The sequence below is a fragment of the Macrosteles quadrilineatus genome, unplaced genomic scaffold (genome assembly GCF_028750875.1).
Source record: "Macrosteles quadrilineatus isolate MER2022 unplaced genomic scaffold, UCM_ALF_1.0 Scaffold_2__2_contigs__length_208266976, whole genome shotgun sequence".
Classification (NCBI taxonomy): Eukaryota; Metazoa; Arthropoda; class Insecta; order Hemiptera; family Cicadellidae; genus Macrosteles; species Macrosteles quadrilineatus.
The window spans coordinates 174,197,940-174,222,353 of NW_026542595.1; the positions used below are offsets into that span (position 1 = coordinate 174,197,940).

At 35.9% G+C, this 24,414-nt stretch overlaps 1 protein-coding gene across 2 annotated transcripts; it reads left to right on the plus strand.

Annotated features, from left to right (window-relative positions):
* Positions 1–3,542: 3,542 nt before the first annotated feature.
* Positions 3,543–23,933, plus strand: LOC128986721 (vacuolar protein sorting-associated protein 54-like). 2 transcript variants are annotated; one of them, XM_054407216.1, is made up of 20 exons: positions 3,543–3,905; positions 5,181–5,445; positions 5,941–6,063; positions 6,943–7,048; positions 8,661–8,836; positions 10,185–10,327; positions 11,294–11,393; positions 12,274–12,416; positions 12,779–12,908; positions 13,335–13,454; positions 14,683–14,826; positions 15,177–15,286; positions 15,724–15,882; positions 16,118–16,286; positions 17,832–17,964; positions 18,074–18,176; positions 18,596–18,858; positions 19,608–19,788; positions 20,542–20,694; positions 23,232–23,933. In XM_054407216.1, the coding sequence occupies exons 1-20, from the start codon at positions 3,808–3,810 to the stop codon at positions 23,347–23,349; spliced, it is 2,937 nt and encodes a 978-aa protein (XP_054263191.1). In that variant the 5' UTR covers positions 3,543–3,807; the 3' UTR covers positions 23,350–23,933. The 2 variants fall into 2 exon arrangements, with proteins under 2 accessions (XP_054263191.1, XP_054263192.1); XM_054407217.1 differs by having other exon boundaries at positions 15,192–15,286.
* Positions 23,934–24,414: the final 481 nt, after the last annotated feature.

The window sequence follows — 24,414 nt, forward strand, 5'->3', positions numbered from 1 at the left end:
ATATGCACTACTTATTTTAAGTTGAGCAATAATAACAATTTATTACAAGTAAAATCTGAAATGTGTACAAATTCTTTTTCCAAATGATTCAGTTATCAATTATTGAAACTAAGTGCTATTTTCCAAAATATGAGTGTAGAGTGGCATGAGATGATCTGTGTAGCGTTGCTACTTCCTGAGATTAGCTTTTTCCATTGACCAAATGATCAGGAACTGCTGGATCCAGTTTCTTACCGTCATAACAGTACTTCTAGAGTGCACTCAGATCACGATTTAGATTTTTTGCGATTGTCCAATAAATTAATTGCAAGATAATTTGAATGATTTTCCAATTTGATAATGTATTTTTCACTAGATTTTGTAATTTCTGTGACTGTTCGAATTTTAAGATCATTGTGAAGTGCTAACCTAACAATCAAAGAGTCGCCGACTCGCCGGTTCTAGAGATGTGTCGCTGCAGCTGGAACTACATTTATCCACCGTTCCGAGAGTGGAACTCGTTCCACCGTTCCAAGCGGAACCACAATCCAGTTCCAGTTCCACTGGAACTACTTTTTCAGCTGCAGCTTGGTGGAACGATTTGAATGTAGTTACGCACAAACAGCTGCAGCCTGTTTCTAAATTTTTAAAGATAAGTTCCGGAGTAACTGGATTTGTAAAACACATACAGTTACAACAAAACAGCTGCAGCTGGTTTATTAATACTCTCACTAAACATTGAAGTTCTAGCCTGTGCAGCTGATGCGTTTTGACTTATTTCTTGGTCTATTGTAAACAAAGGTTTGATTAGCGGATATGGTTGACGTTGACATGCCTTAAAAGAAATGAATCATTTTCTGTTTTTTTTTTATTTTTTTCAGGCAGGAATTTAATAAAAGTACATCAGTCCCAGTTAAGTCGTGCTCATAATATATACAAATTTAATTATCTCTTCCTTAGTAATCAGTACCGTAATAATTGTTTGTGTTTAACTTAATTCAGGATTTTTTCACTATTAACTTTAGAATTTTATATAGAGTTGGTGTAAGTGGTGTTTGAATAATATTATTTTAACAATAAAACAATTTATAATATGAATAAATGCATAATATGAAGAACCTCTAAAATAATTTATATCGATCTTGTCACGTATTATTTTTAGACCTTTGATAGACAAACTAAAATTTTTAATTACTTGTACAACATTTCCAAAACACGATATTGATTTCTTTACAGCCGCTTTTTTGCATTATTTAAAACAATATTCTAATTCAAGAACAGCTTAAACAAATACGTCTCAAATTATGGCAATAAACGGAGATTTTGTTCATCAGCCCTTTTGCCTCGTTCCACTACAGCCATAGCTCCGCTGCAGCGGGAAAACCGCGAGCCTTTCAAGACCGGAAAATGCCGCGCTTCTGCGCATGCGCTAGTAACTGGTGGCGTAGCAGCAGCTATTTCAGATTCAGAAAGTCACGGTCACTAACCACTAACTAGCGTCGTTGTCGTAATATTTATCTTGACTGCACTGCAACTGCAACTAGTTCCTCATAATTATTATTCATATAGTTTATTATTCTTTATGTTATGATCGAGTTATGTCTGAGTTGAAGTTGGGGTTAATGTTATTGATAGATTTTTATTGCTGCTGTGTTGCGGAGGTCATTTATTATCGATGATGTGCTCCTTCTTCAATGCGAAGATTCTGAGAAATACGAGTAATATGGAAGACATCAATAACACTGGAGTACTTTGTAGTTTATGTGGAAAATTTTATTTTTAGTTTATGGACGAGAAGTACAGAAGGATTCCAATTAATAAGCCAGCTATGTTCAACAAGGCAAAGCCAATAAAATAATTTGTTTTATTCACTAGCGCTTTTGAATGGAAAACTTGTTTCTGAAAGCGCTAGTGAATAAAATAAATTATTATGTATTAGCGTTGTTGAACATTTACATTTTGTTATACATTTCATATTTCATTGTAAGCAAGATGCCAATAATTCTCAAAAAGCTTAGACCATTAAAAATGAAATGAGAATTGGGATCTTCTCTTTTGGAAAACATGTTTGGGTACAATTGAAGATAGATGAATAGATGATAACGGTAACGTAGCCCACCCAAGTTACTTAAAATTTATTTTATAAAATAAAGGAGGTGCCAGAGGTTACAGTAAGTAAAGTAACACATACATAAACATAATCTGTAAAATTCTTCATTCAGTTACAGTAATTAAATGGTTTGGAGTTAAGCGCGGGATAACCGTTCCAGTTTCAAGTAGATTGTTGCAAGAGTTGCAGTGAAGATACTAGTGTGATTTTCTGAAACAGCTGCAGCTGCTACAAGTGCTACGAATAACGCTTACTTGCGCATGCGCAGACGCGCGGCATTTTCCGGTCTTGAAAGGCTCGCGGAAAACCAGCTGCAGCGGGCAAAACCAGCTGCAGCTGGAACTGCTTTTGGAACGAGTTCCACGGCGACCTTGGAACTAGCTGCAGCTGTTTCGCCCAAGTAACTGCTTGGCACATCTCTACCCCGGTTCGATTCCGAATTCTGAGAAAAACAGTATATTTCTTATGGTTCAAAACCAGCTGTTCCAAGCGAATAACTATGATCCTGTCTGATGAAACAGCTGATCTTAGGCAGTAACAAAGCTACACAAATCATCTTGCACCAATAATCTACACTAATCCTTCACTCATATCTGGGTTAAAATACGCACCTAGGTGGTGTGGTATCCTCATCTCATCTGATTGAAATGACTATTAAAAGGTTTGCAGTGTAAAAACAACAATTCTAAAAATTATAATTACCCCACCGCAGAAAACCGGCAGATATTTGACGGACCTTGCAAAGTGTCTGTGTAGGTCCGAAAATCTTTAGAGCTAGAGCTATTGTAAATTCGGTCTATTGAGGCTGTAAGTTTTTTTTTTAATTCGTCTTTACGCCAGTGTCATTTTAGTAATTAAGTCAACGACTTTGTATGGGAGTTAAGAAAATCAAATCTATGCTACACTTTGATCATAGCATGAAGTAAGCATGTCTATGCTTTGTGTTTCTTAATCGGGTATTTTTTTCTAGAACTCTTACAGGAACGATCCCGGAATTGTTTTCATATTACTTCAGGCTAGACCTCGGGGTTGCGGCATTATCACTTACATGAAATTCATTGGTAAATTGGCGGGATTTGAACTAGGGACCGAAGTCCCGTGCTCTAACCACTAGACCAGCTCGCTGCTTAGTTGGGTATATGCACCGTTACAGAATATAAGAAGATATTCCTTTGAAACTACTGTAGAAACCCCCACTTTATTATAATAATTGATTAGATAGCTGATTACGTGGTTTCCATAATCAATAGTATGGCCTAATAATATACAAAGTGTAACTTATTTTGGGGTCTCCAATGATTGATATTATAGAAAGCTGTATGTATCTTTATTTGCCGACTGTTTATTCCAACGCAACTTGATAGAAAAAAAACATTAGGACCTTTTAATCAACAGCTGGTCTCTGCTGGCTAGTTATGTCATTCTCATTGTGCTCTCCTGTATTTGTGTTCGTTGCAGTCTGCTTATGAAAATTATTCTAACGATGTACAAATTAATTAATTATTATACACTTTTAATTTAACCCTTGACCAATTAATATTTATTTTGTGCTTAACACAATGAAGTACAGTTAGTTGGAAAGAATGGACCTTTTCGTGAGGGGTGACTTTAAACTGGTTTGTTTAGTTGCCGAGCCGACAATCGACATCATTGGAAGCATAAGGAGCAAAATGTATTCACGTTAGGCTTCCTTATCATTTTTATTTTCTACCTTTACAATGGAAGATGTGAAAAGGGATCCTCCTTTTTCCAACAAGCTATACAACTGTGAACGTTGTTCAAATGCCTCATTCTCAAGTTTACAACTGTTTGTTGAGTAAGTAGAGACCCAGCCCACATAATCTAGGGTTAACTTTTAAAATGATTCATAGTCGCCTCATAATGCATTATAGGAGGCTATATTTTATTTCTTTTTAAGCGAAGCCTAACTATTATAGGTGTAGGTGTAGTGTTAGGCCCAAGTTGTTTGAAGAGTTTTAGGTTAATTTAGCTCATTTTGTAAGTAGGCCCACAGTTTTGATCAACAATAACTTAAGTCAAAATGGGTACCGTATCCTACAGTTTCTTAACTTGACTACCCTAATATCGATTGGATTAGTAACTTAAACCTTCATTAGATTTTTTCATTATCAGCAAGTTTGGTTAGTTGGGTTAGGTTATAACAGTTTCATTTTCTTATATTTAATGCAGGTTAGTTAAAAATGTTGATAATAATCGATAGTTTCAATTGGTATTAGGGTAGTCCAGTTAAGAAACTGTACCCTACCCCTGTACATTCATACTGTTTTAGGTATACCTGGCAAAATTAAACTGTAGCCAATACCGTAAACTGACTGCAATCTGAATAGATTTTCTATTATGCTTGCTATTCAACCAGTTTTTTCATTAGCATGTGATGTTAGTCCCTATCTGCCTTTCAATAAATCCTGCAAAATAACAAAAAAAGTAAAAGAGCATGAGAAAAGGCAGAAGGGAAGAAAATTTAATTAGGCTAATCAATTGTATTTCACATTTCACCTTCTTTCGTTCATCTAATCTCAATTTTTCAATACCTATTGTATCTGTATCAGCATGTCAACCCTGTAAAAATGGTGTTATACCGTAAACAAATAAATAAATAAATATTATTTAATTTAGAATTGAATTAAATATTTAACATATCATTGATATTTAATCTAGGGTAAGTTAACTCGGATAGTAACTTATGATTCCACAGTCAAAGCAGACTTTCGAATAAGTTACTGTTTTGGTCCTTAGGAGATGACCGATGAACTCAAGCCAAAACTACCTACTTAGTTGACATTTTGTATGCCTTACAACATTCTGTCCAAACTTGGACCAGTATTTCAACCAGTTCAATTGTTCAATAACGTATCTCCTGAAAACTACAACGATGACAACAAACAAGCTAAGCTATCATAGCCTATATTTGATTTTTGATGCCTAAATTATTGCAGATTTTTGGAGCTTATCAAATCAAATCTTTTAAGTTAATCAGACATCCAAATTAAGTTAAATCGGATAAGCTAAAACTATAGGCATACTCTTTTTTACTTATAAACTTTATTTGATTCAGAGTTCCACTTTTCAGACATTTGAGAGCCAAGCATTGCTCGCAAGAAGGGGGCTCCTTTGTCTGCCGTTATGGTGACAATGACGTTTGCTCTTCCCTCCCTGTCGAGGGAGTAAATGACTTGGACTACGAACGTCACGTTCTCAAACACCATGCAACACACGGCAAAAGTCACTCTAGGAAATCTTCTACTAGGAGCGAAGTTTCAGGAGAAAGGTGGACATTACACACAACTGCTCAAAACTTGCCTGCGGTCCTCAACGATCCAAAACAGGGCAAACAGGTAGGTTTAACATAGGCTAAGGTTATTATTTAAAATCAAAATCAATAGGCCTATTTTCTTTAGGCCTATTATAATATTAGATATTATATTTTCTTTAATTCATCCATACACAGACTATATTTTTGATTCCTCAACACTACAAATGTTGTTGAGAATGAATGAGAATGAGAGAATGAGAATGAGATTCTAATTCTCATTCATTCTCTCATTCTCATTCTCATTCTCATTCCCATATATTTTTGATTCCTCAACACTACAAATGTTGTTGCTAGTTAGATGAAAGTATGTGGGTTAAGTTAATCATGTGTAGTGTCTATAACTTAACGATACTGTTATCAAGTATGCCATTACCGTAATGCTTATTGTTTCTCCGTTGATCCCCAATGTCTTATCTGTACGTTGCACTTAGGGCCTAACCTAATACATTCAAAAGAAAAATTGATATTAAGTAACTAGCCTTTATATATATTACTTACGTTTTACCTTGTGTTGCAGAAAGATTTCTTCACTAAAACATGGGGTGATAGTTTTGTTGAGGTAGCAGACATTCCAGATCCTCGATACTTGCCTCATATAACTTTAGAAAACTTTCAAGCCTACTTGAAAAAGACTGTAAAGGTAAGTGTGTAATGTTTAATGTAAAGTAGGCTTTTAATGAATAGCCATTAATCTTGTTATTTATTTTCATGATAGTTGGCCACTGGATCGTAAAAATTAGCACTAATATGGTTTATATTACCTGGCTTCTGTGTCCGATCCTCGGTAGTTAAAAAGAAACTACAGCTGTTTCATGCCTTACATTGGCACATTCTCAGGTTTGGTGAACGCCAGTTTTTCTATAAAATATCCCTCGGAGATGAGTTCATCATGGTTTTACTAAAAACATGTAGACATTTACACACGAAAACACGCACGAAACATTTAAACACTAATAATTAAGAAACGACTGCGAAACGTGATGCGGCGCCGGTGATGGATAAGTCGCGACTTGAGAACATGATCATGCTTTTCGCAGAGTAAGTCGATCATATTTATCTTAAAATATACCCAGTTGTGAACCCATCTTAATTGGTAATGTACTGTGCCAAATTTAGTTTTTTTAATAATTGTAATACTGCCTAAAAATGGTGTAGGAAGACTCAAACTAAGTAGAAGCTTAGAAACAAAAATATGATAATCTTTTGCAATTTAAAACTATAGTAGGTACCCATTTTAACTAGGCTAGAGGGAGAGGGGGGGGGGTAATTGCCCCCCTCCCCCTCCTTTGCATTCGCCACTCATGTGAAGATTGGCGAAAAACGATGTTTGCTGGGTCTCAAATCTGCTTGGCCACTATTCAGTATGCCTACTGACATTCTACTACACTAACAATACGCAAACCTAATATGCTAGCATAGTAGCTCTATGCTTCTAGACTGCAACACATGTCTAGGGTTTCTGACTAGATCCCTGTTTTTATCGTGGAGGTGGCAACACTGATTGTGAATTTATTTCCAGAGACATCGAAAGCACGCCAGACTAAGCAGTGTTGCCCTCAAACCTCATTCTCATGCAGAACTGCTTCAAACATTCCCCAATCTTAGAGTCTCCCCCAAGTCTATAGGTAAGTAACTGTTTGTCACTTTTTTAACACGTTCGCTGCTGACAACTCCGATCGGAGTCATGCCGTACTGGCACAGCGTGCGTACGACTCCGATTGGAGTCATGGTGCAGTGTTATACAAGTTGGTCTACTGTTACCTCCTCATTTATGGGGGATGAACTAAACTATGTCAGCATGGTGTAGGTTGGTAATAAAATTTCCTGTAAAATTCCGTCTTTGTGTAAAAACACTTTTTGTCCTGTTTTCGGTGATTTTCTCTCTTTGAACAACATTACAAAGACACTGGCTACAGATCCAAGCAGTGCTGCTATCTATGAGTTTTCAGTGAACTACGTCCACTCTCGGGTTACCGTAACACAGTACCTTCTCTGCCGCTGTCAAGATTAATATATTTTAATGCCTATTGCTTTTGCTGATACACTGGCGGGCCAAGGGTGCGTCACATTTCCAACCGTCCCGTCAAAGGGATTCTCGCAGCGAACAAGTTAAAGCCATTGTAAGCTGTTATTTCAACAAACCTATCCCTAAAATGATAATTTCTAACTTGTTCTGTTCTAGCTTAAGTTTGTTATCAGTAGTTTGGTTATGGTACTCTTGATGGCCAATGGATTGGCCTTTGAAGCTCAACAAGGTAATGTTCCAGATTTCTGTAAAGCCAAGTTTCAAAAAAGGTCAAAATGATATCATGTTTTCTTCATTGTCTGTCTATAGCCTACGGTACTATAAATTATTTTGCAAAGTATTTTGTTTATTTCTGATAAGAAAATAATCAAGAGGCGATTGATTAAATGATAAAAATTTCAACCAGTAACAAGCAGCATACAAATATTTCTTTTAAATTTGTTTAAAAAGTCCAATTATTGAATCACGTGCACTCTTGTGAGATACCACATATTATATCTTATCTGTTAAAGTAAAGCATGGACACAGGAAAAAGAACCACTGATTAAATTGTTAGAGGATGAGGATATCTTCCCATATGCAGAATAATACAGGTCTTATGGATTTTTTTCATACTAGGGAAACATAAGGTTTTTGTGTTTGATTTCAATTAAAAACTGATGAAACATTTCTAACCCTTTTTCTCCTTGCTGGTAAAATTTCAATTCTCCGATAGCGAGGTAATATTTCTTGCTGGCCAAGATTACTTTGTAGAGTAAGAACTAAGCAGTAAATATTTTATATTTAGTCCTTTACCTTTACACTGTTATACAACTCTAAATAAATTTGTGGATAAAAAATATTATCTGAAAAAAATATTTAAAATATGTTAGTTTGCTATTAATATGTCCTATCAATTCTAAGGGACTCTAATCCCCATAGTATCTCTGTAATGTAAGTAGATTGGGTGTTGGTTTTTTTTTACTGGGCATTGGCATAAAACTTAAATGAGAAAAGTCAGTAGCTTTTTATGGTTCTAAACTGGACCCAGCTGTTCCTGATCTTTAGTTATTAGATAAATGTTTAATTGAAACAGCTGATCTTAGACAGTAACAAAGCTACACAGATCATCTCAGACCATTCCACAGTCATCCTTCACTCATATTTGGTTAAAATGTGCACCTAGGTGGCATCCCCATCTCAATGATTTATTGTTAAAATCATTGTTTCAGAAAAGAATCAGTTCGATATAAGTGTGATTCCAAAAATTTTCCTGGACAGCAACTTTACGCTAAACAACGTAGAGACGTTCAACACAGTGTTTCCACACCTTGGTCAACTGAGGGTGCTACCTCAGTCGTCCTCGCCTCCGCCTCCCTCTGACTCTGCTAAGATACTGCAAGAGAAGGTTAGTACAATGTCAAATATAACCCTTCCTGGACAGCAACTTTGTGCTTAACAATGTAGAGACGTTCAACACAGTGTTTCCACATCTTGGTCAACTGAGGGTGTTACCTCAGTCGTCCTCGCCTCCGCCTCCCTCTGACTCTGCTAAGATACTGCAAGAGAAGGTTAGTACAATGTCAAATATAACCCTTCCCCTGGACAGCAACTTCACGCTTAACAACGTAGAGACGCTTAGTATGTAGTAACTTTGCGAAGATATGTTCAATATAGAGTTTCCATCATACAGTCTTTTTCAAAATTACGAGGGATGGACACTGGACAGGTCCCGAAATTTTCCCGATTTTCAAAATGGGGTTACGTTTGATTGGGAATTTTTCAGGACAGGATTACATTTTATTCGGGAGCTTTTCGGGACGGGATTTGATCCGATCGTCGGTGATTTTGCTGCATCGCGAGTAACGATTACGCCGCTATTGCGAGAGATGCTCATGATAGTTCCACGAACGCAGGAGGCGAAGTCATTACAAGGATCACGGCATGCCAGCTGAATCATTTCAACCACTGAGCAGTGATCGCAAGTCATTTTGAGGATCGCGTTGTGACCGCGAGTTATTTCATCGATCATGTCATGCTGTGAGTCATTTCAACGATCACGCTGTAACCGTGAGTCATACCGACGACCTTGCCGTGACCGTCAGTCATACCGACAACCTCGCCGTGACCGTGGAGTCATATTGATAAACACGCCGTGACCACGGAGTCATTTCGACAATCGCGCCATGACTGTGAGTCATACCGATGATCACGCCGTGACCGTGAGTCATACCGACGATCACAACGTGACTGTGAGTCATTTCGACGATCGTGCCGTGACTGTACTGTGAGTCATTTTGATATCATGACCGCGAGTCACAAGTTTCTACACCTGTAAATTTTTACCCATTTTTTAGTTTTTATAAATCAGTGACACAACAGGTATAAGTCGATTTTGATAACTGCAGTACTCAAGACTTTTAAAACAAGCCCTTTTTTAAAAAAAAAGCTCTTAAAATCCCGTCCCGTCCTGTCCCAAACTGAAAATTCAATCCCGTCAGTTCCCTAAAACAACATCCCTAAAAAACACCTGAGTTGAATTAAGCTCCAGTGATGTTCCTGTATTAAATTAAAATAAAAACACTTGAACATAACCTAACAATTGTCACCCTGAGTTAAATGGATTTTATAGATGGGAGACAGTTTGTTCTCTGGTATTACTATTAAATATACACAGCTGCAACCTGCATTTCTTTTGATCATATTTAAAGAGCCAACTATAGCAGGACTCCATTTTATATCAAATTATTTTTCAGCTAACCCATTACCTTGATATTGTGGAAGTCCAGATTGCCCAGCAAGTTTCCCAAAAGTCTGATGCTTTTTTCCTAGCGATGACATCACATGATACTCTCATGGAACAGCTTGGCCACACCATATCTATGGTTCGGACACTTAGGTAAGCAGCACACTGGATGAGTTGAAAATCCACAAAATCTTTTAATATTTTATCTTTAAGATAGGTCAGTGTGTTAAAGTATTAAAGTATTATGTGTTTGGATAAAATTGAATATAGGGTACTGATGTGATACATTATTAGATTAAATAGGTGTCTCTATACCGATACCAGCAGACCTAAACAGCTGAAATCTTGGTCCGAGTTCATAGATGCCTTTTACAGTTGATATGTCGGAACAAGAATCATCTCATTTATAAAATGACTACGTAATGGAAAGTTAGTACTCTTTGCCAACTATAATTTTCAAATTTTTCAGTTAGCTTGTTCATATCCTCTTCTTTTCTTCTAATTTAGAGATCAAATACGTCCAATAAAACAGGGGTTCTCAAACTTCGCCTACTGGATGACACCCGTAAATAATTATGTATGTAATACGGACCCCTACAACTACCCCCACCGTCAGGGTGTATAACAAAATGTTCTTAAGCAAGTTGTAGCGCCCTTTTTATTGATTTTTACAAATTTGTTATTCAAGTCGAACTTACAAGGTGTTATATCTAGATTTGTCTCTAACAAACTATACATTTCCGATAGATCATCTAATGCAGATTCTTAAAAGCCATTGAAAATATTATTATGTTGGCTACGAGTTGAGACAAGCGATATTTTATTAGACAATGTCAAGAAATTTAGAAATGTCTAAAAATGGCCGTTGCTGGAAGTAGGAGTGAGATATAACTATCCGAATTGTCTATTTTTATCACAATTTATGTGCATAATGCCTTAAAAGTTTTCACACTGACTACCAATCACCCTGTAGGCCTATATATGTAAATTGGTTCACTTATGTCACTACTAGCAAGTAAGCCTACTTAATTTTTTTCATTATTGTATAAGACTTATATAGACTGTTATCTCTTGAAATTTTCATATTTCCTTTTTTTAAATATATATTTTTTATTTCAGGGAGAAGATTAATAGTATAGACAGTGTTTTAGTAAAAGACTCATTAACATTAATTAAGTGTGAACGCACACGGAAAAATTATCTTCAGGTATATAATAAGGTAAGACATTTTACAGTAAGCTTGAAGTAGTTACATTAGGAAATTCTACTCTAAATTAATTTTGTGTTATTGTGTCCTAATTTTGTACATATTATCTTTTAAATTATGTTGTTATTTAATATATAATTACTTTTAAGAAATGTAGTAAATGTTTTAATTAGACAATAAAAATCATTGTTTATCCACAATATACAAGATAGCAGATTTAGAACTTTTTTTCCGCACACGGGCTTATGCCTATGCGGAAAAATATATTTCTTTATAATTTATATCTGTTTATTGTATTGTTTAAATTTTGGAAATAAACGATTTGACTTTGACTTTGAGTTTGATTTTTCTGTTTTTTTGCGTCAGATTAAATACAATTTAAGTACAATTGTGTTTTAAAATTTGTTTGCACTCTTACCAATTCTTTAGGATTTCTTTTGTAAACAAGATAAAATCAACAATTGACTGTGAAGTTCTTTCTTTTATTCTTTACAAAATTCTTTCTGTATTTTAAATTGCTTCCGAAAATTATAATTGATATTCAAAACGGTTTACGCTCAACATGATAAATTCTCGCGGTCTTGTCAAAATTATTTCCTTTGTCCACAGAGACAAATATTCTCCTGCCTAAAAAAGTGCAAAATTTTTTTTAAATTCCAATAATAACACAAAAATAATATTTTCCAACAAACTTACTTATTATTAAGACTGCCAACATCTCTTTTAAGATTCAAATATTAAGTCCTTTTTCGAATAAAGTCACAGATGATGGTAGAGTAGCTAGAGAAAATAATGAGGATATCTAAATATGAGCCAGAAGATTATTTTTTTAGGTCTGGATATTCAAGATTCACATTAAACACACTAATAAAAGGTTATCTTTATTTTGCAGTTGAAGCTGATGTCCACTGTACTGCAGACCCAGCCTACTATACAACTGCTGCTGTCTGCACCGGACTATGTGGCTGCGTTGGACCTTATCTTTACCACTCAGGAGCTGTTGTCTCAGCATCTGGCTGGTGTACACAGCTTCAGGTAGGAACTGTACAACAGTAAAACGGCCTGAGCTCAGGGGCGCAAGGGGGAAATAATTCCCTTTGCTGGAAGGGAATTGCAAACAGGTTTCATTGGAAAAGGTGAGACTCCTAGAAATTGCAATGGGAATCAGTCTTGTGACCATGAGGATGAAACTCATGTATTACGTCATATTGATTAGGCTAAGACAACATTGGACACATTTGATGCGTAATTTAAGATAAATATGCATATTGAATGGATGCGCGATAATGCCATGCACTGTTACTCAAGGGCTTGTAAAACTTTGCTAGATCCAATGGTAATTACATTTTGACTAGATAAACTTGTGGGGATCCTGTGTAACTGTGCGTTTTTTTCAGACATTTAGGTTCGGAACTCAATGAGATGGTGAAGGTGATTGGGACATTGATGACTGGAGAGTTTGAACGCTACGCTACGGCCGACCTCAACAGACCTCTACTGGAGTCTGAAGACCAAGTCCTTCAAGGGGTACGTATTTTTTGGAAAGATTCATTCATTCGTCTTAAGCAAACATAGGGTCTTATCAAAGGTATAATTCCATGAATATTATGCTAATTTACCAAACACTGTGGAACTCCTAATCTCCTAGTACAGCAATCTAAAAAAAAACTAACAGGATTTGAATTTAAGCCTATTAAGGGGGATTTTAAATTTTAATTAATTAACAATCCTTATATGTGAAGGCGATTTCTACGAAACACTACTCCTCCGTTAATAATGGACGGATTTTTACAAACCATGTGTTCATGTGTTAAAATTAAGTATGGTTTGTACTAAATAAACCATTAAGTTAACCACTCTTGTTGAAATAAATCTTTGAATCTACCATATTACATATACAGAGTACTTGTATGGGACAGTACAAACAACAACAATGTCGGTGGTTGTTTTCAGGACAAGCTGTCTTGTATAGTGTTAGGCATGCTGAGGCGAGGCTGTTTTGACTTCATCGACGCTTACCAACAAGAGACTGTATCGGCCATCAAGGCAGCAGTCAAACAAGCAGTCATTGAGGTAAATCTTGTGTTTATGCTGGTCCTATATGAAAAAATGTAATGACTTCTTGTGTTACCAACTTACCAGGTTGGCACTACTACATTCTACATCACAATTGCTATCTTCCTTTCTTTGTGATTGAAAAAGTGGTCAGTGACCATGAAATATTTAACTTTGTGTGAATATAAATGTGTTACCTATTGAGGAGACTCGCTCACTGTACAGGTAAGCCTGCTATTCCCATTAACACGTTTGTTCCGATAAATTTTTTACCGATGTAAAACGTTTTTGAAAACCCCAACGTGTACCACCAGTGGTACACGCTGTTACCCTCAAAACTTCAAGGGCCACCAGTGGACTGTTATTATGGTGATTGTACGCAACAAAAAGGCATTTTGGAGTCTTCTAGGGTGTTTTTACCATGTATTTGTGTTTGTGTTCATGTATGCCCTGTGAAACGTGTCCACGGGTGGTACATGAACCAAATTCAGGTTACATTGATATTGAAACTACTGCCGTTGCTCCACAAATCTCAGTTGATTCTTCGCCTCATGTACCAGCCTCTTCCACCCTTCTCTGTCTTCTGCCAAGTTGACATTTGCACCCATTGTCCTGATGTCGTTCAATACTTGATCAGTCCATCTCAATTTCGGCCTTCCCAATGGACGTTTACCTCCCCAGGTGTGGCTCTCCAAACTTCATACAGTCTTGTTCCTTTCCTCTTCTTCTTCTTAGCACATGCCCTATCCAACTTAACCTTCTTCCTTTAACTATTGCAAAAATATCTGAGTCGGTGTTGTTAAAACCGACTTAACCGACCAATATTAAAACACCATGTTAAAAAATGTGTTTAAATATTATTTGCTTAAATATTAAAAATTGTACCAAAAAGTCAGCTCAAAGTCCGTTTTTAAGTTCATGGAATGTACTTGTTTTTGTTTTCAACATGATGACGTGATGACTAGTCAACGTGTACCATTGGTGGTACATGTTTTATTTAGCAAAAAACGCCACAGGTGGCTACGTCGGAGCGAACGTGTTAAAAACAAAGTTCGATGAAGTACAATTGACACTATGGTAATTCTTAACGAATGAACAATAAAGAATATTGTATTGTAACAAAATCACACCTATTCTCGCCAAGAGCCCTTTACCGTTTTGTAATACTGATATCTCAGCACTGATGTTAAATCATCTCCATACCTAATACCTATGCTAACTTGAAAGTGTGTAAACATTTATGCAGGTGGTTGCTACTAGTGAACTGGCTCATAGAGTGAGCGGAGACGCAAGTTTAGACGACCAGTTGAAGGCATTGGCAACGGAAGAATGGACGCAACTGTTGAAGAATGCTGCTACTACTCTACGAAGATTGGTCCGAAGGGTCAAAGTAAGTGTTTAATTATTACTTATCAATTTTAAATATATATTGTATGACCGTTTCAGTAATCTACCAGAGATAGAAGTTGTGAAAATGAACCTTTGCCACCTTTGGGGGACAATATACTTGCGTAACAGTACTTTTAAATGAAGTGTAAAAAATCTCCCCTTCACAAAGCTAAATCCAAGGCACCGAGTCGTAAGAGGACTGTAAGAGGTCAATTCACTAGGAAAAACCATCAAAAGGTAATTATTTGTGTTACTAGTTGCTAATAGATGGGAAGGTTTGTGGGGTTGTGTGTAGCTGAGATACAAAATATTGTTATAGTTATTTATTGTAAGAATGTTTAAAGAATCTAGGATATTTTGTTACAGAAAGCCGCAGAAATAATGCAACATGCTGCTGATGCAAGTGCAGGGATATCTGCTGGACAGAACTCTGAAGAGGCCACAAACAGCATGCCAGTTACGTGAGTGAATCATTTCAAAACACTATGGATACACGAGATGGTGCCTCTAGCAAGACTAAGGACACCTCCTAGATCTTGAAACATCGTTAGCACTTTTTCTTGCTAACCGGGATAGAAAATATTGGCTATGTACTCTTAAATAACATAAACTTACCATAACCAAGAATAAACTTCAAAAAGTAAATTTTGTTTTCATAGTTTTTTTGGATGAAAAAGCCCAGAAGAAGATATTGGGCCCAGAAACTACTTAATCGAAAAGATCCTCCTCTAGAAGGAGCAAAATATGTCAATTAATATATATATATACATATATAATATCTATATTTTCTATCAACATCAATTCTGGAATTCTTTTCTTGGATAAGCTAGTTCTGTATTCAATCCGTTTTTTTCTGTTATACTTTCACAGTTTGGTACAAACTCACATGTTGTTACAGAGACTACTTCTTGACCGCTGCAGACCATGCCAAGGTCAGTCACAAGTTGAAGCAGTTGCTGTCGTCGACGTGCCAGTACACGCAAGAACGTTGCGCGCAACTGCTCTCGTCCAAGTCATTAATCTGGCCTGACGAGAAATGTCCTACCATCACAACCGAGTGAGAACTAAGTTATTTGAAGTAAAAAAACTGTTATTCTAAAAAAAATCAGATCTTACTATGAAACAAAGCTTTACAAGATGCAAGAGCATTCTTAAATCACTCTGTAATAATTATCTGTGTAAAATACCAGGAAGGAATAAGTACTTTTAGACATCTAATCACCAACAAAGTAAAATACAATAATAACTTACAATCTGTAACCCAAAATAATTGATTGGACGCTTTGTTACAGACGAGATAAGGAGAACAACAGCTCCAAGTCGTCTCATTGGCTGGCTGAGAAGGCGACATTGACTCAACTCAGTGAGTTGTATCAACATGTTGAGTTGCTCAGCTGTGAGTGTGAGAATGTGTGTCCCGAGGCACCAGCATCGTACCTGCGCTCCGCCTTCCGATCTCAGGTTTGTTAGAGATAACATGGCTAAAAGAACAAAAGCTGGGGTGGTGAACGTCTCAGACTTTGGTGCAAAAGGAACGAGGTTAATCCTTGGTATATCTATACAAATTTGTGGGATGTAGATTGCTTTCCCATAGAAGTGTTTTTTTATTCTCTCACACAAAATGGTACTAGCGTTACTTAGGTGTAAAATTGGCTATCTCAAGAATGTCAAATTAGCCACAACTATTTTTGTAGGTTTAAAAATAAAAATGTTTGAGTTAAAATATTGTCTCAAGATATGTTGTCAAATTAGCCACAACTATTTTTGTAGGTTTAAAAATGTAAACAAAAAAGGTTTGAGTTAAAATATTTGTCTCGGAAGGTTCATTTTCAGATTCTTATCAGGATTGTCTGGAAGCTCTTATATATTTATTTATATATATATTTTTAACCTTACATAAACACTTCTTTGTTTGATGTTCACTCCTAGTATTGGTAAATTTGTGTTAATTGAGAGATTTTTGTGGACATTTTTTAGAACGATTAGTGAAAAAACAAATCTTTACCGTGCTTCAGGATCTGTACCTAAAGTACCTAAAATATACCTAACAATATTGTTAGGCCTATATAAACCTAGCTAAATTGGGAAAATTACAAAAGAAAAACCATATGTCTTGCCTCCTGGATTGATACAAATTACTAATAAATAGGTTGAAAATACCTTTTCACGCCATCAATCCTTGTCGTCTTTCTGGATGACAAAAAAATTCCTGGCCAGCCTAAACAAACTACTAACACTTAACACTACGCGTAGATTTACCAGTCCGCACGGCATTATTAGTTTGTTTAGGCCGGCCAGGAATTTTAAATTTTTACAAGTATCGTGTAGAACTGCCTGTATGCGATTGTGGAACTGCAATGACCAAAGTGTTGACAGTTTAATGAAGGTACAAGATTTGACGGGCAGCATGCCTTGAAACTATAGTCATCCCAAAAGATGACTACGATCGATGGTACAGCATTTATTAGTAAAAGTAAAACCACACAGTGTGGCTGTCAAAAACAGAAACAAAATAATCTTATAAGAAAACAACAGTTTCCACAAAATAATGTTTAGGCAAACACAATGGACATACATGCACAAAATAGTGGTTTAAGCAAGGCCTAAGCTATTTAGTATTTTTATTGGAAAATGTCTCCACTAATCCATCCAATACCATTTAAAACACATTTTACTATTCTACTTAATACAAAATAAAGTGAAAGTAGGATAAAGTTGTTAGCCTCCTAGTGGTTTGTGTCTTGAATGACGGGTGAATGATGAGTGAAGGGTTCAATTAGGTACGACAACACAGTTGTACAACATAAAAGTAAACTTTATTTTAACTTTAATACCTCTGGGGTGGATTTGTAAGTTAAAATAAAATATGATAAAGACCACAAATTCTCATGAGACGGCTATACTTGCTATGCTTATTGATACTGATACAACATACATGTACAATATTCTACCAGCATATTTTCAAGAATTTAAATTGTATTTTCTATGAATATTTTTGCATTTCAGGCCAATAGATTCATGCAGAGATTTCATTTTGAACGGACAACAAAGTTGTCTCTTATATTGGACAGTGAATCTTGGAAACAGACTGAGGTTCCTGTGGAGTTTCAACAACTCTTAGATCAAATCTCGGAAACAGGTCAGTAGTCTAAATTAGTTACATTCAGGTTTATTTAGCACACAACGTATGGTTTATTGTGATAACTAATATTTTTTACTTAACTTCTAATGCTACTAATTTGTCACAGGAAAATTTTCCCAGACCAGGGATCAGACTGAGGAGATTTTGGATAGAAACCGAAAACCTGCCAATTTTCTGTTTGTGGAAGGGGAAAAATTTGCTGTAGTTGGGTAAGTGTGTATGATTTATGTAGGAATAGAATTTTGTTGAACAAAAATAAATTAATTCATGAGAATCCCCTTGTTCAGTACCTATGTCAGAGAACAAATTTGTAAATTATGTTTTAATTGTTTATTTAGGGTTTGCCTGTAAGAAAGGAATATGCTGCTCTAGGTTTGCCTGGATGAGAAAGCAATTCCATTCGGGAGGTATTCAAGGTTCTGCCGCGACCACAAAAGACTATGATGATGTCTACAAGTAGGACCGAAGGAGATGTTCACTATTTTTCAGCGATCAAGGCTTTTGCCTTCTTTAATAACGATTCTTATTACTGCAGTTTAAGGTTTTAAACATTCTTTTAGTGATTTGGATCATAGCAATCCTGACAGTTGGAGTTGTACTGTACTAACCTCCCCTTGCTTTGTTACAGTACTGTATTGATCCTAGTCAACATAGTGGCTGAGTATTGCGTAAGGGCAGAAGACATGAGCCTATCAGCAGCCAACCTGTTAGGCTACCTGGCAGAACTCCTGGCGTTGTTTAACTCTCGCAGTTTCAAGCTGGTGCTGGGTGCCGAGGCTGTGTCTGAGAAGACAGGGTTAAAGAAGATCACAACTGCGAACTTAGCTCTGGTCCTACGAGCACTGCAGCTGCTTCTGTGGCTCATCCCTCACATAAGACTGCATTTCCAGAGTAAGCAGTCATTCAGTCACTGTTAATGAATACATGTTGGGTGTGTTGTAACTTAGGTCAGCGTCAGACTTTGGTGGGAGAGGAACCGATTTGTAGTACGTCCACAAAGATTAGGCTGGTTTGGAGCGTGTTTTTCTGCTAAACTCAATGATTGGTTGTATTTGGTTTTTAAATTTTCTTCTAAATACAACTGTTCTGCCCGGTCAAGGTTTTAGGGTGCCACTTTGTTAAAAGGAGTAGTCTTGGAACTGTATCAAAAGATAAACTCCACTTTTAGTTTCGTAGTTTTGAACTGGCAGCTGACATAAGGAAATATATGTTAATCAATGTACCTTGACCATTAAAAATAGAATACACAGTTTGCCACACAATTTACAGATAAATACCCCAGTTTAATCAAAGTTGAGATAACCTTTTTTTTTGAGAAAATTGTTTTGAAACTGTTCTTGAATGAAACAAACAAATGCAAATGTTTTGGATGGGTTTTTTCAAGCATATGGGTTTTTTCATGAAAACGAACACGGGTTTGACACCAAAAACTAGGATTGGTCGGATGAATTTATCCACAAAAAAATCTAAAAAAAGAGCAGTTGAATAGGCTAAAATACCGCATCGTTTTGAGCAATGCACGCAATAGGTTCACAACACAATATGATATTTTGCTGCTCCAAGATTCTTTAGAAATAAATCAAACCAGTAAAATTTGTCAGCATTGCGTCTGATAAACTCATGATCAGGGCTTGTGTCAGGTTTGCTGCCGGAGAGTGCCAAAATGACTCAGCTGGAGACGGTGACTCGCCACATCAAGACACATGTGAGAGATGTGCAAGACAAACTGGTGTCTATCATGGAACCTCTGGTGGTTAATGAGCTGAAACATTGGGAGGCTCGGCCACCTGTACCCTCCAAGTCATTCCAGAACATCTGCAAGTGAGTAAACATTGTACAGTTACAGTAAAATCTTGATTAACTTATCTTATTTGAACCGGCAGAGGCGAGCTCAGGTAACACGGAAAAATAATGGGAAAAACCAATTGTAAAAATGTTAAATTTCTTTTAAACATTTAGATTCCAACATTTCAAACAATCATTTAAATATGCTCGTGAAAACTAAAGTACAGCCAAGTGCAGGTGCCTAAAGCTGGGCACTTATCGTCCGTGCACAGCAAAATAGGTTGTCTTGGCAATCGTTAGATTCTACCACACAGAAGTAGCTCATGCTCTTGAGGTACTAGGCTGTCCACAGGTAAAGGTTAAATGGAAGGTTGTATAACTGAACACTGGACACTGGACATTTGTAGTTGGAGTTATGTTTGAAGAAAGGTAATTTTATCTGCATACCTAATATAAAATATAATTTTACTATCTTAGGTTAAGAATTAAGATGCACATTCAAAAAGCACAAAACACTACAAGATTCAACTAAAACACAAGATTAAAAAAAAATAAGCCTACTACTTCTAAATGGCCCTAGTGAGCCATAAAACTGCAACCCAAAATACTAAAAATAACAAAATAATTCTGGTAAAAGATAAAAGTATATTATTTTTTTTATTGAATGTTTTCAGAATTAGAGATTTTTGCTAATAGTTTATTTACATTTGCCAATAACAATGCTAATTTTACAACAATCTTGAGAGTTATTTTACATGTAGTTTACTGACGGGATCTTTTGCTGAACAGGAGGCTTATGAAGCTGCATGAAGCCATCGCCAACATTCTTCCAGAGAACCAGACTCAGGATCTGTACAGAACCATCAACTGTGCTTTCAAGGATACACTGAGAGATCAGCTGGCTAGAATGAACATTGTGAACAACGGCGGGCCTCAGCATGGGTACGTGTTCTAAAACTAACAATAAATATTAAATATTGTATTCTTGTCAAAATTTACTAACCACTTGAGCTTGTGTAGACTGTCAGTCATAAACTATTTTTCATACACTTTTTAAAGGGGTTCAGCTAGATTATTTCTAAAAATTTGATTTAGTAGATGCATATAAAATTCACTAAACATAATCAACTGGTAATTTGCCTTAATTTAATACTAACTTGGCCAATTGCTCTGCTCGTCAGCCTACTGGCTTTCCTTTAAAATGTACAGTCCAACCTCAGTATAAGGGACCGAACTGAATATTCGTTATATCAAGGATTTCGTTAAAACAAGGTTCGTTATATAGAAGTTAGATTTGCAGGAAGTCGAGGTTCAGAACCATCGTCGGTCAATATAGGTTGGGATTTGACCTCATTAAAACACAATTAAAGTAGCATAGGCTACGATACTTTACAGTACAGTGTTTACATTGTACAGTAGAACCTAAATTATCCGGCATAATAAAGGGGAGGAATCTTTAATATTGCGCAATCATGACAATGGCATTGACATTGGTGCAGGTTAAAAACTGTAAGTTTAAAATCACAGCTTAATCCAACCCTCATAAAACCTAGCCAAACACTGTATTGTATAGTCATAAACCATGTAAAGAACAAAACAAAACTTAGAGTTTTGTAAGCTACTGCTCGTGATAGGCCGGTAGGCTACTTACAGTACAGTACTGATTTATCACAACAGAGGAATATCAATAACTAGCAGAGTACCCGTCCTTCGTACGGGGTTGGAATATAAGTATAAAATGCTTATTGCAGTTATACTCGAGCTTTGCGTTTGCAGTGGGGGAGGACAAAGTTTAATAAAATTTGCTTCCTTAAATTGACGGTGTACTATGGTATTACACTTCTACCATAGCCATAATGTTCTACCACTTGACCTAAACAATAAAGAAAATTAACTATTAAAAATTCACAAAATATCGAAATTATTCATTACATTAAAAACGTAAACATAACTGTAAACAATCCTACTTTGACAGTTCTCATTGCGTATCACAGTTTTTCGTTGCTGCTTAGTTCAAATTAGCTGTTTACATAAATGCAAAAAAATATACTGCTGCACCCTGTTGGTAAATCTTATAACTTTTAATACTTTTGTATATCAAAGAACCAACTTTTTTAGTTGAAACAGCTGACTAAATTCTTTAATTCCCATTAAATATGAATACTAATAAGGTTAACATGGGGAGTTACAGAGCCACTGGGGCGGAGCCCAAAAGGATTTTTGAGATAAGAATATGCCTATATGTTAATCGGGAATGTGAGCTATCATCATGCCAAATTTCAGCCCAATCCATCCAGTGGTTTATGCGTGATTGAACTTCAAACAAACAAACACACAAACTTTCACATTTATAATATTAGTAAGATAATCATTAACTATAGCATTGGTGTTGCTAGTTCAAACAAATCGTATTGAAAACAATAAATTATTAGATAAGTCATTATAAAAGTGTATAGTCATAGCCAACTTAAAGGTAATAAAAACACTTGTAAAAGGAATGTTAAAATAACGATTTTGCTATTCTTTCTCTTTTTTATATTCTTTCTTAGGTTTCTCAATTCTCTTTATCCAAAAATTTTACAATTCACCATAGTTATTTATCGCCCAATCACAGCTTACAGGTCGTAAACATTACATCGTCATCAGCCCTCATTGAATGAAATCAGTTTTCACTTTTCAGTTGTAACAAAGCGCAGCGACAGCAGACAGAGATGTGTAAAACGGAGCAGACGAATGTTATCGCAAGCGATGACGCCACCTTTCCATTTCATTTGATAAAGAAACAGAATTTCCATAAACAATAATGGGGTGGGGGATTTGTTATATCGAGGGAAAGACGTAGACAATTCGTTAAGCAGAAATTAAATTATTATTAAATAATTATTAGCTATGTAGAGGTTCTAACAATGATAAATTTGTAATATTGAGGTGTCTTATTTTAGCCAAAATCATGAAAAATTTGTTAAATCAAGGTAGTTGTTATGGTTTGTTTGTTATGTAGAGGTAAAATATACATTGTGTCTTATGGAGAGTTCTAGGGGATAAACAAAATTCGTTATATCGAGGTTCGTTATATCAAGGTTAGACTGTACATTTTTTTGTGTTTTTAAGTGGCTTTCTCCAAAAAAGGTTTTGTGGTGGCTGAAGTAACTTCTTGGGAGGTATTTATTTATTGAGAACATTGTCATATTTGCTGAACAAATTAATGTTGTTTGCAGAACTGACAGTTTATTTGTGGTGGCTGAAAAATCCCTGCACAAACAAATAATATGATTATAATTATATCTCATAATTATATAGTTATGAATTTGCCACAACAAAACCATCACATCAATGTATGTTAAAACTTTACTTTAATTACTATTAATTTTTTAAGGAAAGTGGTTTTTCTAACACTTGACCATGTATCATACATAACCTCTTTGATGTATATTTGCCCTGACCTTAGATATTCATCACATTATTTCTTAACTTTTCAGGCTGGTGACGCAGGAATTGACATTTTACCTTGAGGATTTGAAGAGAATCAAAGTTCTTCCTGAAGAAGAGTTGTGTATCGAAGCCATGTCTGACATTTGGCAGCCCAAGTATAGATAAACTCGTATACTCAGTTATCAGATGAAGTCGATACCCAAGTGTTGTGTTCAAAATGCCACAAGTTTTCGCCTAAATTTTACCTTTTGTTACCAATTTTATTTGTAGTCACATAGGGGTTTTTGCACCACTTATTTTGAATATGGCTGTGAATTAAGGAATGGTTTTTCATACTTTTTATTTAGCCTCCGTTAAAAAAAATTGCGTAAGTCCTTGGAGCCTAGACGTTCTAACTCATAAAGCAATTAAATAACTTTAAATTAAATTTCCAATTTCACAGTGCACTAGATATTTAAATTACAATCACTTTGGTATAAAAAAAATATTTTGAGATGGTAAAATAACTCTTCAGCGGCTGTTTGAAATTAACATTGATCTTATGGCGGGCAAATCCAAGATGGCCGTTGGCTTCCATGGACTCCCTTGGAAAACAATTCAAAATTACAAACAGCATTTCTAATCTCACAGTTTACTAGATATTTAAACTATAATCACTTTGGTATTTGAAATAATATTTTTGGATGATAATTAACTATTCAGCAGCTGATTGAAATCATCCAAGATGGCCGCTAGCCTCCAAGGACTCTTAAGGTAATTTTCATGGGCTTATTTCAACACCAGTAACCAAGGAATTTAACAGTTTCTTTTCCAAGTTAACACCAATATTCTAAATCCTTGTCTCGACTATCTAAATTCATCCTGATACTACAGAAAATCTACCCTTCTAGAAACCTTTTTCTGTCTCTAAACAGTTTGATATCCAGAAAAAATAAATTGTATTAAATTAGATAAAAAATCAAGGAATCTCCAGTTTCCTCCTTTATATCGTGTTAGATAGTTCTCTTGGTTTGAATAGATAATTTAAATTGTCATACTCAGGGTAGCTGAAGCGGTCGTGAGAGTCGTCAAGTATTGTGACATGAGCCACTCTCCTTGTCGTTGTTCGCTGCGACGTTGTTGCTGTGACGTCTCGTCCACTTCTCTGCCAGACGCAGGGTCTCATCCTTGGTCATCCCTGCGGTCCGTCCACTCCTCCTCGTCCATCTCGTGGTCAGACGCCGTCTCTCC

Excerpts from the sequence above, each read along its gene's own strand:
- LOC128986721 (XM_054407216.1), top strand. The coding sequence starts at position 3,808 with ATGGAAGATGTGAAAAGGGATCCTCCTTTTTCCAACAAGCTATACAAC. Across the intron at positions 15,883-16,117 it reads TGTCCTACCATCACAACCGA|ACGAGATAAGGAGAACAACA; the intron begins GTGAGAACTAAG and ends GCTTTGTTACAG. Across the intron at positions 18,177-18,595 it reads GAAAAATTTGCTGTAGTTGG|TACTGTATTGATCCTAGTCA; the intron begins GTAAGTGTGTAT and ends GCTTTGTTACAG.